Source organism: Danaus plexippus, chromosome 8, assembly GCF_018135715.1.
Source record: "Danaus plexippus chromosome 8, MEX_DaPlex, whole genome shotgun sequence".
In the NCBI taxonomy this organism is placed as follows: domain Eukaryota; kingdom Metazoa; phylum Arthropoda; class Insecta; order Lepidoptera; family Nymphalidae; genus Danaus; species Danaus plexippus.
The window spans coordinates 4,289,347-4,306,458 of NC_083542.1; the positions used below are offsets into that span (position 1 = coordinate 4,289,347).

At 30.6% G+C, this 17,112-nt stretch overlaps 1 protein-coding gene across 2 annotated transcripts; it reads left to right on the top strand.

Moving 5' to 3' along the window:
- Window positions 1-295: 295 nt before the first annotated feature.
- On the top strand, window positions 296-17,026 carry LOC116773356 (suppressor of cytokine signaling 2-like). Of its 2 annotated transcripts, none has more exons than XM_032665806.2 (4): window positions 296-652; window positions 14,178-14,473; window positions 14,579-14,724; window positions 15,457-17,026. In XM_032665806.2, the coding sequence occupies exons 1-4, from the start codon at window positions 634-636 to the stop codon at window positions 15,782-15,784; spliced, it is 789 nt and encodes a 262-aa protein (XP_032521697.2). In that variant the 5' UTR covers window positions 296-633; the 3' UTR covers window positions 15,785-17,026. The 2 variants fall into 2 exon arrangements, with proteins under 2 accessions (XP_032521697.2, XP_032521691.2); XM_032665800.2 differs by lacking the exon at window positions 296-652 and adding an exon at window positions 13,059-13,624.
- Window positions 17,027-17,112: the final 86 nt, after the last annotated feature.

Consider the following 17,112-nt stretch of genomic DNA (forward strand, 5'->3'; position numbering starts at 1 on the left):
ACAACAATTATAATAGGCCAAAAAAATAGTATAACGCCACGCCAGCTGTGTGCAAGCTGGCGTGGTGTGGAGAATACATTTTATATAAATTAGTGACAATGCCTTGAGTTATTTCTCGGAAACACCAAGGTTGGTAATTCTGGGAAGTGCGGGCGCGAGTTACGTGTAGTGTAGGCGAACGACGCGCTAGAGTCGCGACTCTCGACTCGTGTGTTTACATCTGGTCTGCGAACAGCGCGCCGAATGTCGACTGCGGACGGCCGTAGCCCGTAACTCATCCGACGGCCGACAGTCGACTACGGTTCGCGTTAGAAGCACTACGTCGCGTCGGCCCTCACTGCCGAACTTTCACCTTTCGCGATATCTTAATCTGTAATAAAACCATCGGCATTGAGTGAAATTGAATGTGCCATTTCTTAGAAGAATTTCTTGCGGACGGACGCCCGCCGGCGTCGATTTCTGCAAATTAATTTCTCCAGTTCATTTCGCTTCTCCGAAGCCGCATATATAGTTTTACCAAGAAGCGATACAGTAGTAAAGTGCTGTTGAAGAAATATAAGTGAACTGTGTTTCCGTATATTGTTGGTATTCAAAGCGTTTACATTGGATCCCAATCACCCAATCACACCTTCAATGGTGGTCAAACTACCAGGTGAGCTTGACTTTAATATATAAATATCACCTTTCACACTTCGATAGAAACGATAAAATATGTCTGGTTGAAAAATAAAACAATCTCTAAAATGGCGCCAAACGCTATCTAAATAAGGTCTTCAGGTCATCATGTTGTTTCGTCACATATTTCATTCTACTTATTTAAAAAAAGGTTTGCCTTTTTCATTCATAGTAATATTGTTTAAACATTCCTTACACTCAACTTTATATAACTTTATTTACTTATTTTAAAACTAATGGAGAAGATTTATGTTCTTGTTTTAGGGATCACAAATACATCGAAATATTATTTAAAATAACAGAAATACGTTAAAATGAATTAATTTCTCATAATGTCGATGTTGTTGGCCCATGCTCTTATCATTATTTACATTTGCGATTGGATTGAGATAAATTTATGACAAATTTCGGAATACTTTTAATACTTTCAATACCAATAGTCCGTAGAGAAAGTATTTGAAGTGTTATTTGTATAAATCACTTTTGTATACTTTCTCTTTTGCACAATCAAAAATTCTATGTCTGTGTGATAAAAATTTCATTCTGGGAACATGAATGTTTAGAATTGAGCGCCTTAGTTACTTATCTGTACGGAGTTTAAAATACACAAAGTTGTCGACCTCAAACCTAGTAGTCAGGTCAAAATGCTTGGGTAATACTTAATTAGAAACACGCGTACCTATTCTCAAGTCGCGTGTGTATTATGTACACGTATGTATATTATGTAAACGTATGGCATACGCTTTGTTATTGAAATCGAAATATTATCAAACTTTTATCGCATGCTATTAAAATTTCTGTTTAATATTATAACACCGTTCAATGGGAACAAAACGATTGTGTCAAATAGAATTAATGAGGCTAAATACATTATGCATGTGCATAGTAAGTTATATTTGTAAATTATATGTTATTTTAAACGTTGTTATATACGTCTAAATAACTAATGAAGATATTCTCAATTATTTTAATTCAATACGAAATAAGCTGACGATATTTTATATTTCGGTTAGTTGTAAACCGGCAGATTAAATTGAGAATTTCTAACTTACATTACACATTGTTTTCATTCAAAACCTCCTTGCAGTAGAACCTCATTAGTGCTTCCATTAAATGCGAACTTGATCAAAGCCCACTGCTATCAAATGTATATGGGTATGTTATCAAAAGTTATATTCTGACTACTCACCCTTAATCCGAGCTCGATTCATAAAGGAACGTGCTTTAAAATATTGAAATTCTACTCCTTACTAATATTACAAATGCGAAAGTTTGTTAATATTTATGAAAATTTTGATTAAACTACAGTAATACAGCACAGACATCAGATTAAGGCAGGATGTTTTTTAGTCTTTATTCCATGTTACAGAATCAAGGAATGTAACAGTTGTATTTTATATGCAGTCACGTGACACAAGACGTTAGATAGATGGTTAGCATACCCTTTGTTAATACACATAAACATTTCTCTCTAATTCAAAAGACCATGTTAAAGAAGTCGCAGGCAAGAACTAGTAACCTAAAATTAATACCTATGTCTTATGCTCGAGAAATATATTAAATTATATTATATTGCTAATGTAATAATGTGTATAGTATTTGCGAAGCACGAATTATGTACTAAGTGCAGACATAATTAAATCATATTCAAATAGCGCTTAAGTTGGCTACCGGTTGGCTTTGAACAATTGCACATTGTTCTTGTTTTACCTGGAACATCAGAGGTAACTCGTCTACCGGGAACCATTTGTTTTTATTATGAATACAATGGCGTTTTTTAACAGCCATTTTTATTTTTTTTTTTAAGTGTCATCAACTCAATTACTATTTTCTTGTTCATTAAACATAATTGGGTTAAGGAAAACGGTTCTTGAAATGTTTAAGCAAAAAAAAAAATATAATTTCTTTTAAATTATCTCGTACAAATCGTTTTATCTTCTAAGAAAAGTGAATAGATTTTAATTTAATATATTTAAGCTTTACTCAAAGTTAAGTACAAGGTTTAATGTTTTTGTTTCACTTTTAAAAACAAAAAAATTAAATAACTTACGATAAAATAAAAATCCCATACATTCCTTAAACATATAACGAATTTCCTAGCTAGCACAATATTGCACTTGGAAATTGTACTGAATATTATATTAATAATGTGATTAAAGGCAACATTAAAATACAATATTGTAATCATCTTTACCATGGCTCTATGGAACCGCTTGCATAATATAGTAATTCCTGGAAATCGTCCATCGACAGAATTCATAGTACACCTATTTAATTCATGCATACTATTCCTCTTAATGTAGGCTTTTGTTCGTTTAAAATCTGATTATTATAAACAGTTAGTTTCAAGCTTGGATAATTGTGATAATTTATAATTTCCTTATGAAATAACATAACGTTTCAACGTGTATTAATAATAAATAAAATAATAACAAAAAAACTTCAAAATGAATCACATAAAAAAATAAAATAAATCTAATACATACAAACACGATGTGAACAACGGGAGGATGAAATAAAAGAATTAAATACAGACGCTACCGAAAAACAGATTAAAACTCACAGCGGATGTTACGGAAGGTATAAAAGATTATTTGGTTTTAGGAATGACATATTGAATAATTACTTACAGGTAGTTAAACAAGTGTCCTCTCATTGTATAAACTTTAAGCAACATAAATATATATATATAATTAATAAAAATTAATTAAACAAAAAAATGCTATTAAAACTCTTATGTTTTATTAGATTCAAGAGATTATAATTATGAAATTAACAGTGGAATGATTGAATAAAACAATTGTAGTGTACAGGAATATGAAAAAGATACATTCAAGTAGCAAGTACTTGGAAAATGTGAGTTGGATGAAACGTTGAAGGTAGGCTGGGTGCGCGGGCGCAGGCAGGTATGCGTGTTGTGTTCTCGGAACAAGACGAGTGCGTTTTTGCTTCTTTTTCGATTCGAGTTTACCGAGAAACGAATGGCCCGGTGGGTCTACTCGGAACACGTAATTAATCCATGGAAGCCTCCAGAGGGTTGTTATAAGAAAACGCCAGTATACTCTGTATTATTTTTTGCTTCTATATTGTTCCACTGACAAAAGAATTGACATGTTGCTCTTCTTCCCTTTGACCCGCTCGCGATACAAATCGTTGAAACATAGCTCTAATTACTTATCACACTCTTTCATTGGAACTTAGTCAGGTATATTCTGTTTATTAAATATATTGTGTATAAATACAATGTAATTTTACATAAACCATAGCATTATATATAGAATAAAGTAAATTATAAAAGTGACTTTATGACAAATATGATCCTATTTTATTTATAAAATTTTACTTTTAAATTTATTTTGTGCGAGCAGCGTATCATAACAGTTATACTATCTAGTGGGATCTATTTTTGGCACCCTATATATATTTTTAAATCTCTTAAAACATATGAAGGTAGTACAATATAATTAACATGTGTTTTGTTTTTCGACGAAGCGTGGGTGAGTTGTACGATTTATTGAAGATCGCGCTTATAGCTGGTAACAAATTATCATGTGGAAGTGTCGGTACTGTTACAAACCAAGATAAAAATCTACATTATAATCTTACATCGGATAATATTTATGCGGCGAGATATACAGATCAAATACGTGACATTGTAAAATAAAATTTAATTATTACCGTAACCTAATTTTATATTCATTTAGTTCGGCGGATTCCACGTCAATCGAAGCTAATGTTCACATATTCTTCTTAAAAACAAACAAAACAAACAGTTCATGGTGAATTCCAACAGGCGTCCCTAATGGTTGAACATAGATCGTGTCTCCCATATAACAAATGATGGTAATAACCTACCGCATGCTTCACGGGATAGCCTTAACGAATCGTCCAATTAAAAAAACCATTGATTTGAAACAATTCGTTATGCCAAGAATAGATAGTTCCGCACCTTTATTGTACTGTATAATATTATTGTATTGAATCTTAAATTATTCAAGTCATATTTTGTGCCTTATTGCAAGTAGTTAGGTTGGTTTATCTCTGAAGTCGGACACAATATAAGGCGTTGGCCTAGGACGGGGATAAACACAAAAAGAGACCGGTTCCCAGAAAATGAACTGCTTTATATTTATTAAACAGAATACTAAGAAGTCTGTCGTTTGATTAGTCTAACGAACAGATTGAAATACTGTTCCGATTTTAGTTATATGTATTGGGAAGTAATCTTTATTTTGCACAGCATTGAACCTCCTTTCGGATAACCTTCACTGAGGCTCGTATTTTCCTTAACTCGTTATTTCCCTCGGTCTCGAAATATAAGTTGAATAATTCATAAGAATGGAACGAAGTGGAAATAGTCGTACTTAAAATACGCTTTCCAATTAATATATTGTTCTTTTCATTTGACTGAATTTGAAACTGATTATTTTAACTATTATATAGGGTGTAGCAGAATATTAAATTAAATTTATAGTCAGTTATAACTGTAAATAACGGTTAGCAGACGGAACTACAAAAGCAATTAGCGAATACATTTAACTAATAAATCAGATTTCCCACGTAATGCAAACTAAGTGGGACGTCATACTGATAAAGATGGTAATGAATCATAGTGAATGTAACTATTATTGTCCGTAAACTACGATATTACAACACATTTTATACTTTATTACGTAAAACGTAGACTGGTTGCGGTTGAAAAAAAGCCTTGAATCGCGACAAATTTGTCATCCAGAAACCAGTTTGACGTCTCACGGAATCCCCTTTCACTAGGAAGCATTGGCGTGAAGTAAAAACAGTTTCTATGATAAAACGAAAACTATAAGTTGAATTATAACGGTACAAGTTTATTTAACAATATCAAAACGGCAGCGGGTCGTCGTTCCAAGAAACGCGTCAACTACCAACCGGTCGCCAAAGTTCCCAGAACAGTCGAAGGTTGCTTAACTAAACTAAACTTTTACATCGCACCGGTACGTTAAAACCGTCGTATAAGTGGAAACGGAATCGCAATCATTACAGTCTTTGTTATTTTAACGAACCAAATATAAAAAATTCGAACAATTAAGACGGCAACAAATTTGATACAAAAATAAAAATTGGCATGATTGCTCTACCTGATATCTTGTTTCCATGTTTTCGAAACGTTTTTTGTTGCCAAATTACTCAAATGTGGCCATTATATAAAATTATATAAAAATGTAAATGTAGTACTTTATTTTAATTAAATAATAACAATATTAATTCTTAGTTTTTATATTAAATTGCGTTTAGTGAAATTTAATACAAACATACAACTGCTCAAGATCTTTGATATAATGTAAAACAAACATCAATTTAGAGATGATTTTACCATTTTATTTAGTATTTGGTGGACATCATCGGTGTTATAAGAATCGGTGTTATTCCTCGAATACCAATAAAATCATATGATGAACGGTTGAAGATAAACAATTTTCATTTAACAATACGACGCCATAAGCGAGATTTTAATACCAAGAGAAATTTCTGTTCGGATGGCTTCTGACAGATAAATCTTTGTACAAATAAGAGGTAACTGAACCGAGTTCCAATAAAGTATTGTATTCTTCGATAACAACGATATGAAAAATATTGTAGTTTGCCATCAATACCCTTTCCTAGATTCCTCGTACTTTGTTACGTGGAAGCGACTTTTATTTGGTAAAGGTGTATTTCATGTATAAATAATATATAACCTATATTATAGTCGAAAGTTATAGCGGAGGCTTTTATTAAAAATGAGAGAAAAATGAGAAGATTCTTCTTTCAATGAAATGTTCGTCCTTAGTTTTTGGTACAATTTTTGCTCAGTCATTCTTTTTCAATTCATTATTTCTTTCAATCTCGTATCTTGAATCTTTTTGATATTGACAGATTTTATCGTTAAATTGGACCAATGTTATATATTTTGAGTTTCTTGATACCGTTACAACTGAAGGAAATAGATAATCATTACATTTTCATATTTTTACATCTTTTATAAATAAAATATATTTGATTTCTTTAACGTCCTGATTCGTGTATCGACGGCTCGGTAGTTGCAAAACTTTTATAATCAAAGTTGTGTTACTGTCACAAATTTTAAGAAATATAAGCAATGCTATTGAATATTGAGTCTTTGAACGCGTCGTAACCTTTATATTACAATGCGGCTACAAAATATAGACTTCAATCAAAAATTTCATGTATTTCTCAATGTATCGGCTACAGCTTGATACTTTGTAATTATATCTACGTGTCTAACTTCAAGGAAATACGCCGTTCTATTTATACATGAAGCTATTTCTGAAATCATAAAATCAAGGAAATAATGTATTAATCATGAATAATATTGCGAAGATAATTAAAATCTTTTCATACTTTGAGGTCTTTATTAATTATTGTATTGCACAGAGTAATAATAGAAACTTGAATCAGACACGAAGTATTTAAGCGTAGGGTAAGTGAGAAACATAACACTAAATGTCAATTCGTAACGTCGTCACCGAGTAAGACGTTAAAATTAAAACATTTTCCCAAGAAAACAATTCGATAATCGAAATAACATGGCCGTTCCCGAAATAAAATGCGTCCGACGAAAAATAGCGCCGACGCCGTGTGGGAACTTATTTGAAACGAACAACTATATTTCTTGTTCCCATCCGACAGCACACTTTGGAGGTGTTAAAACCGCTCTCATCTTGGAGATAAATCACACCACAGATGCGGTGAGACGTGCTAGGTATAAATTAAGGCAATTCTATTTTTCATTCTTCCTAAATTTTTCTTTCACACAAACTTTATGAACTGTACGTACGGTTGTCTATTCATAAGCTGACTATATAAGCGGCGATGATGCCTTACCTGTTAATTCTCACCTGTTATCAGATGACCGTCTTCGTAATTGGATTCGAACTCTAAGGTTTCTAAGCAATCAAGAGCCTAGATAAGCCTTGACTACGCAAGCAATGCATTATATATTGCATTTTTATTGTTTATGTATATCGCATAAATTCAAATTAATAATGATGATAAGTTTAAAAAAGGATGTATTGGCATTAAACCACTGAGATTATATCATGTAATTTCCGTGACAGCTTAATTCTAAAACTAATAGGACCATTGAACTTTCGTGAAGGGTGATCCAACCCTCACCCCAGAATAATTCACCAACGAAATATTGGTCCGACAATCATTATCGTTATCAAGGCAATATAAGTAGAACGTGAGTTAAAAGTTTAAGCAATATCGAGTTTATACACCGATTACAAATAAATAATTCTTTGCTCTTAATATTTCAGGCGAAAATCCTAATTCTCCATCTGTGATCGTTTTATATTATATGCAATATCAAAAGTACACTTATATTTCTTCTTCGATTATTATATTTAATAATTTAATATCATTAATTAAAACCACAATGTCACATAGTTTGTTATAATTTACCCAAAACGGTTATTTCGTATACCTCAATAATTTTAATCAAGCAATCAAATCAAAATAAAAAAACTGCCAAATATTTTAATCCGGTCCCATCTGTCATCACAGATGTAAATTAGTCGAAATGACAACTAAAATGTAATAAATTGCGCGCTAAATTAAATAGCTTAAATCTTATATAAAAAAGTTTCGCTTGAAATAAATCTTAACTGTCATTAGTTGTCATAATTATTTTATATTATAATTGGTATGCTTACATTGGGAATAAATTTTTTAGATTGGACCTCGATCTACTTTCGTATAAACGAGTGGTTTTTTTCTTTTTACTATGTTAACTAGGTATTGGGAAATATTGTAAATTTTTCATGTTTTTTGTTGCACTTGAAAGATAACAGCCATATCATATTTGTATGCATTCAGTTTTCTAGTTTTATACTATCATATTCATATAATCATATTTGGTAAATAAAAATTTTTAACACGAAATGTGAAACAATTTATATTATCAAGGCTATAAAACGATGTCTGATTTTTATCGACGCATAATTTATATATTAATGTAAACAATACATCGATTTTATTAATCAATAACTTAACTTATAAAAAATCAACTGTGGAAGAAAATAATCTCGAGATTTTAGACATTTTATTGTAAATTACAAGTTTGAAAATGTTTGGTTCAAGAATTATACACGCTTGTTAAATGCTTGTAGAGTTATGTGTATTTGTTTTTTTAAAAACCAAAAACTATTGAACTATTATTTATCAAACGTACTTAAAGTTACATACGTGTATACTTACTAAAACTAGCACGTAAATAATGAACCGATTACAAACGGTAGTCGAATAAATGTATCGAAATCGAAAAGATTAATTGAATCGATTCCACTACGTAATTATTTTTTTATATGCAAAATTTATTAGGCATCCTTCTACGAACGAGCTCATAAAAACATATATATATTGCTATAATGGCTTTAATATCGATACTGTCTTCTCGGAACATCTGAATTTGTTTCCACGTATCTACAGTTAATGTTGCCAGGTCTGATATCGCAATGTCATTACGGCTTTTCGCATAATGGCAAAATTTAATGCGTGTAATAAATTCTCAATTTTTAACCTAATTCGATTTTTTTTTATTATTTAAATTTAATTGCGGTTAAATTATTCAACCTTTCTGTTTAAGTTGCCATAGAGTGGTATTTTTTTTATGTTAGCACAATAATCTTAGACTATTAGATAATTTAACATAATTATAAAAAAGTAGAGCTCTGAATGGTACGAATTATACGAACTTTAGAAATGTATATCGTTGTCAAAATATAAAACGCAACATAAACTTGTTATAGAACATTACTTGGCCGCATGTTTTAAGCAAAGCTATCAATAATTAAATAAAATAAAGAAAAAATGAACAAGCCTCTACAACATGCCATAAATAAGAAAATCAGTGACAAAGAGCATAAAATTTTAATGTTTTAAATTTAAATCCTGCTTCAATATCCTGTTAAAAGGATTAATCGTAATAGTATACCTTTCACTTTTATACATTAACACTAGCTGTTTCTCGCGACATGCCCGCGCAAACGGAATTCATGGACAGATACAACTTTAACTCAGTCCTTATAAGATATATTTAAGATAGCATGATTCAGCTTCTTAAGAAAATGTTAATTGTTTTTGCCTGAAGTATAGAAAAAATCTAATTAAATTTCTCACAAGCTTGTTCACAAATTATTAAATATGAGGAAATGGCAACAAATTGAAATATATTTTTTTATCTCTCAGTGTACTATACAATAAAGTTGGTATGTAGAATGTCATGTAGCTTTCACAACAAGGCCGTTTAAAAATAAAACAAAGCTCCGACAATATTAGCCCTGTGAGTCAGTTTTAAGTATTATACTTGTAGGCAGTTCAAGAGAAACCGCGGTAATTGTATGACGCGTATTTTCCTAGTATTGTGCCATTAATACACGAGCTCATTGCGTTTCTTTTCACGCAACTAACAACTAACCTTTTTAGAATGCTTTCGTTCTAAGAACTTATGGAGAAACGTTCAAAACAAACGGAATGTTTAACTTTTAATCTGTGTTTTAATTGTTTTAAATTTTACGATTTGTACTTGTAATTCTTATATTTATTTTAATATAAATTCATATACACAGTTCGAAAACATATTAATGTTTCTAAGCTAGAAATATTTTTAATGGTTTTTTAGTTTTCATGTTAAAATTAATAATGAAAATTATTCATAGATACTTTAATTAGAAAATGTATAACAAAAATAAATTAATTCAAACACCCAAGCAGTTCTATGGAATTGTAGATGACAATTGATAATTTGTATGCAAAATTTATTAAAACCTTTATTATTTATTAAGAAGAGATTATTACAGTCAATGCATTATCAAAGTGATATTTTATAGATAAGACAATCGACATTTATAAAATGGCACCGTAATCACATTTCTGAGTATATAAATTAGCGGCACAAAAACAAGACAAAACGTGTTCTCGGAATGATAACGTCATTGAAGAATTTCAAGAAAACTTCTTAGCAACAATAACAGAATGGTCGCAAAACAATGTGGGCGTATCCTTTTGTGGAATTAGTATTGCTTTGAGAAACTTATCAGTAATAGAATTTTCATTGTAACGACAATAAACTACAGTTTATATTTCCATGTAATAATGCATTATAATTAATGCTTATATGTAAAAACTAGTCATTTATAAAGCAAATTTCTCTTCATGGTACGTTTGTTTAAATTTGATTCGTTATATTTATAATATTATGAAATAGTTACCAAAGATTCAAAATATTTGATGTTTTATCACTGAAATCGAGAAAAAAAATTTTGTTGATTTAATTTTAAATTGGCGTTTATCGAAGAATATAACTAATTGTAAGACTTGACAGATTTTGTACTAATCATTACTTTTGTTTTATAAAATATAAATATATTATTTTATGTAACGAATCATAATAATTTCATATTCTATGTATTATCTACGCTATATTTATACTCTAAAAATCACTAAAACTAATTATTACAAATTACTCTTGCAAATGTATATGATTTCTTTATTAACAAAGTCAACATCTTAAACAATAAAAAAACTGAGTGTCTATGATTTAGGTTGAAAGCTAGTACTTTAGAGAAAATAGGTTAATAAAAATATATAACAAACGTCAAAATGACAGACAAACTTTTTTCAATTCGATGTGTATAACGAATGTTATCAGGACAGATTAGAATGGCGCCTCCAGTAGCTGGTAAATATATTATCTTAGATTAAATAATCTCTATACAATTAAATGAAAGATAAAAAATATATATTTAAGATGCACTCCTTGCGTGTAAATATCTTTTTAAATTCTATACTACATACATTATTATTACGGATCTCTATATAAGTTATTCTGTGCTTAATTCTGAGAATAGATATATCAATTATTAATTGATTAATTAACCTACTGAGAAACGGTGTTCAGAAATGTTAAAAGTGTGCCCAGTACCGCAAATGATAGTGACCTTCACAAACTGAACAAAATGATATGTTTGCAATAAAAGTGATTACAAAGGAAAAAAAAGCACGCTTCAATGATAAAATACAGCTATCATTAAGTGGAATATTCAAGTCTTTTGTACGTTAACAGTTTGATATATGATGATAAATCGTATGAGGATTTTTCCGTGCGACAGATGTGACGTACTCATCCATGGTTTCTATAGATATTAATTCGTTATAAACATTTGAACCCAAATAACAATACGTGTATAGGCAGCTGCGTATGAAATGGGTGCAACTGCGCGCGCGGCAGATGGCTCATCGCTGTGAAAGCTGCGCAGGTAGGGGATTCCGAGAACGCCAAATATAATCGCGCTACGGGGAACTGGCTTTCTATGGCGCGTTCGAATTTCGAATACGAATTGAAAACTAAAACACCTGCATGTTCTAAGATTGCATTTATTTTAATAATCAGAACGGAATTTTACGTTGGCTTTATTCTGTGATACTTTCGATTTGTGCAACATTTAATTCATGTCCATTTTCTATTTACTGTACCGAACCATAATATAATTTTGTATATTGAAACAACATAGAATTTATATAAAAAATATATTATGTTATCCTATCGCTTGCGTCAAGGTCAACTGACGTGTTCTTATTATAATATCTATAGTACGGAATTGAATTAATAAACTGATAACGATTGCTTAACATATTGTATAAGGAAAAACTATGATGTGTTGTATCTTTGGAATAAGTCACGAATTGTATGTCAAAGAATTATATTTTTTGTTTGGTGATTAAGTTTTCCAGATAATATGATAATTATTCGTTCTTATGATGTTATATTAAAAACTATATTATGAAAAAAGTAACCAGTCAAACAAAAATTTCACATTGAAAGTAAATTATTCAATAAAGCTCTTTTTGATCTGCCTTATTATAATTTTTCGTTTATTCTTAATGCCTTAATAATATCCAGAGATAATAAACACTAAACAGTATATACTGTGGTGCTAGAATAATATTCTATATATACCTAGTTATATATATAAATATTAAAGTAAGTAAAATATTGGTCTATAAATTGTCTTTTATGAAAAAATATTCGCTTGTTTCCATGAATCAGGTTATCACAGATAATTGTAAATTTTAAAATCGTAATGATTTCTCGTAAGCGAATCTTATTAGTTAGAATATCAATTCCTAAAAAAACATTAGCGTTTATCGTGTCTCGTTATAAATTCATTTGTATTGATTGGTATGATTTAAATAGACATGTATGTTAGATTACGTAGAATTGCGTGCCATGTATAAATAATGCCGAACGATAACCAGATGATTTTATTGTTGGTTGGTGATGGTGAATGAATTCTCGGAAGTAGTGAACGTTTCATATCAGTTGTATGTAGCTTGCTTCCATCTCGCTCGCTCATGGTCGACGACGTCCGCACATATATCCCCACTTTTCATAGTTTATGCGAGGTTCGGAAATCGCGGTTGAGACTTGAGAATCTCAGTTAAGTTGTTGGTCGTTACTCGTTGTTCTCTTTACTCAGTTTCCACACGTTCATTGCGGAACGAAATTTAAAATTAATAATATTTTATTTCGTTTTCAATTTAAGTTGTAAATTTTTACAAGTTTCTGGTTTACAGTTTGTTCTGCCAACAAAAGTCCGTCACGGCTAGATGGATGTGACCAGTTTTGCGACGCCAACGTAATTTTGCTTAGAATCAATTAATACTTGGGAAGTTATCACCCAATTTTTAGGACTACCTATTCGTACAGTAAATTCTCAGACTTAGTGTGTGTGGTTATTTCTGTTCGTTTTTACGATACGTAATAAAATCGTGGCCTCGGAAAACGCGTCTAGTGAAACAAATAACTATCCACCAAAAAGGGAACGCCAAATGTGCCTTATTGAAAGACGTGATAAAAAATTGTATCCTTTAAATATGACAATAGCAACGAGAGTTTTGCCACAAAGTGAGTTGAGAAGGATTTTTTTAAAATATGTTCATTATTTTTATTCGCTAAAACCCAAAATACGTATTCATATAATAAATACTATAATGTTTTATATTGAAATTTGTCGTTATCTATATGAAATAACAATATTTGTGCCTGTTATTATCATCATGCCATTTGCGTATATCACTATCATATGATAAGAAATGGTTTTACTTGGTTCTGAAAATACGTTTATCTCTCATGAGAAATACATGTTTATCACTTGACACTATGATGGTTATATCTCCCTAGTAATTTAAAGTTTATTGTAGAAAGGTATTCATGCCATTCATTAAATTTTATATTTAAGTTATAGCTTTAAATTGTGTATTGTATGTATAATATTATTATTATTATATAGGAAAGCCTATGAATTTGATGTATGAAATCTACATGGAATATTTTTCACAAATAAATTGGTTATTAAAAATAAATTTAGATCAATATTTTACAAATTTATGATTGAAATCTGTTGGCCCTTTTTCGTTAATCAATTTCAGTGTTTTAAATTTAAATTTCATTATTTCAGATGCATGTGTGGAGGTGGGAGGGGTGCTCAATAATTGGTCAACAGGCATTGCTTGTCCCAACTGCCGGCATCAATTACGTGTGTCACTGGCACATACCAAGACCACACAGAACCCAATCAGCCCTCTGACACCACCATTCACAATTCAGCCCTCATTCTTGCCACATTCACCACTGTATGCAGCACCATCACCTCCAGTTATATCCTCACCATATAATGATGAGCTCCGACGGTTAGCTGACACTCTCAGAGCTCTGAGGCTTTCTGGATGGTATTATGGAAATCTAGATTGGCAGGTTTGTTTGTTATATATTGCATATAAAAGAATTAATGGATAGTTCATATGTTTAAATATATTTTAAAATCTGATATCATATAATAATGAATGTTGTTTTTTTTAGGGGGCTCGAAGTTTATTGAAAGATGCCAGTATAGGTGCCTTTGTAATACGGGATTCTGGAGATAGAAATTTTATATTCTCGCTTTCTGTTCAGACTGAAAGAGGGCCAACTTCTGTAAGATTACATTATGAACAAGGTTCCTTTAGGTAAGCACAATATATAATCTTCTCTACAACAAATCTATTCAGATAATCTTAAATTAATTATATTATGTTAGATAAATTTTAAAAACGAGGAATATAATCAATATATCACATTTCACCTTCAATATACTGTTACCATGACTTAGCTTTAATTATTGTAATTTTTAATGTGACTTAAAACCCAATGAAGTCATTAAGTAAATCATACTTATTCAATACTATGCATATTAAATTATTATATTCTGTGATAACTATATGATTTGGTTACATACCTACTGCAATTATAATAAACATATATATAAATCAAATATTATGTGGTTTCCATTGTACATAGTTGTTTACCACACAAGTAACAAGTGATACTATTTATATTGAATATTCCATTCTTTTATACTTTGTTTACTTTATAAAGAAGTGTCATTGCTCTCTCCATTGTTGTTTAAATTGTAATGTAATTAAGCATTACTTTACAATAACAGCGTTAACAATAGTACATATATGTAAAAAATATAAATAAAAAATTCTTACTTAAATGAAACTAATATTTTTTCGGATTACTATGCCAATTTTATTATTTTAAAATCTACATACTCCCGATGTTTCAGTAACTTTGCAGCAAACATGATCACAGGCAGACGAGATGTGAATAGTAATTGGAAAAATATTAGTTTCATTTAAAAGAATACTCGCAAAAGTCTCCGATCTCATTGTAAAAAATCTTTCTTTTTATTTCAGGTTAGATTGTGATAGACCTCTTGCCAGGTATATGCCTAGATTCAGATGTGTTGTGGAATTGGTGCAGCATTACACCCAAGTAGGAGAAAGAGGACCAGCTGGTACTGTGTGGGTGGATCGAGAAGGATGTCCACACTCACCTGTACTTCTGAAAACACCATTAAGGAAATCACCGCCTTCTCTCCTCCACTGTGCACGGTTAGCAGTTCACAAGGGACTGGACTCCAATCCTCTAACACCCAAATTGTGGTGTGCCCCTAAACATAGGTTGTTACCTCTTCCCTCAACACTCATAGACTACCTTGGGGAGTATCCATACTCAATCTAACTCCAGATCTGTACTTTGTTTAGTCCAATAGCGTCTCTATGATGCCTAGTGAAGATATTAGCCTATTAGTAAAATATATCACCTTAACAATATTGAATTAATGATAGATAATGTAGTGTTCATAAGCGATTGCATTATGACTAAAAAAATAATCTCTTTATTATTTTTAATCTGTTTTCTAGTACAGGGTGCTAGATAAAGGGCGGGCACCTTTAAATACTAACTGTCATAAAAGTTATACTAGTAAAATTGTAAATTCTGTATTACTTTTAAGTATTGAATATGGGACTCAACTATGGTATTTAGCTAAATGTGTATACAGATGCTATCGTTAGGTATAACTCATGTCTGTATATAGAGATGTTTTGAATGTAATGCAAGACTGAATCCAATCATCTATGGAAGCATGTGCTATTTCACTTAAGTTATTGTCAACATTTTCTTTTAAGTCAAACTAACCTGTCATTATAAATATTATTCATTAATGCCTCATCTTGTCCATAATATTAAGTATTCATCACACTATTTTATAGAGATATATTATTATTTATTACATAACTAATGATATAGGATAGATACTGATACTTTCACATGTTTATTTTGTTCCTATCTGGAGTTGATCCTTTTGTTACAATTATTATTAAGAAACACATATACTAAACCTATAGTTTGAACATAAAACACGTATAAGTATTACTATGAAATAGTAAAAGTTGTCAGAAAGCCAGGAGATAATGTTCATGGACTAGAATTGTACTGATGTGCCATTAACATTATGACACGAACAATATTTATTTAAGGGAGGTATTTTTGAGGCTGAGTTTGTATATAGTTTGTTTTGTTTTCCTATTTATTTTTAAATAGTTAGTTTAGTAAATTTTTATTCGTCAAGTGGTGGCCATTTAATGGTTTTTTTAGACTAGTGTGGGTTTGGCTAGTGATGTTCACTAATCTAGAATACATTATGTACCTTGAATAATCTCAATTAGATTAATTTTTGCTGCTTTGAAGTTTATTTGCATGAGCTATTTTGTAACTATGCAAAATTTTTTTGGTATGTCAGCCTCAAATTTATTGCATTTCTATTACTTTGTGTAACATACTTAAATTGTACCATTTCTATAAGGATAAGAACACCAATTTAATAAGTATGACATAATAGAGAAATGTGTTATAATGTACACTATTGTATGAAAAGAACTGCAATTTTATATACAAAAAATATATACATTCTGCCTATAATTTGCTGTTTTATTACAGTGTCTAGCCATAAAACCTCGATAGAAAGATTAAATACATCATCCAATTGTTTCATCTTATTTCAACCA

Coding starts and splice junctions, on each gene's coding strand:
- LOC116773356 (XM_032665800.2), top strand. CDS start 13,549: ATGTGCCTTATTGAAAGACGTGATAAAAAATTGTATCCTTTAAATATG. Junction 13,625..14,177: donor AACGAGAGTTTTGCCACAAA/GTGAGTTGAGAA, acceptor TCATTATTTCAG/ATGCATGTGTGGAGGTGGGA. Junction 14,474..14,578: donor ATGGAAATCTAGATTGGCAG/GTTTGTTTGTTA, acceptor TGTTTTTTTTAG/GGGGCTCGAAGTTTATTGAA.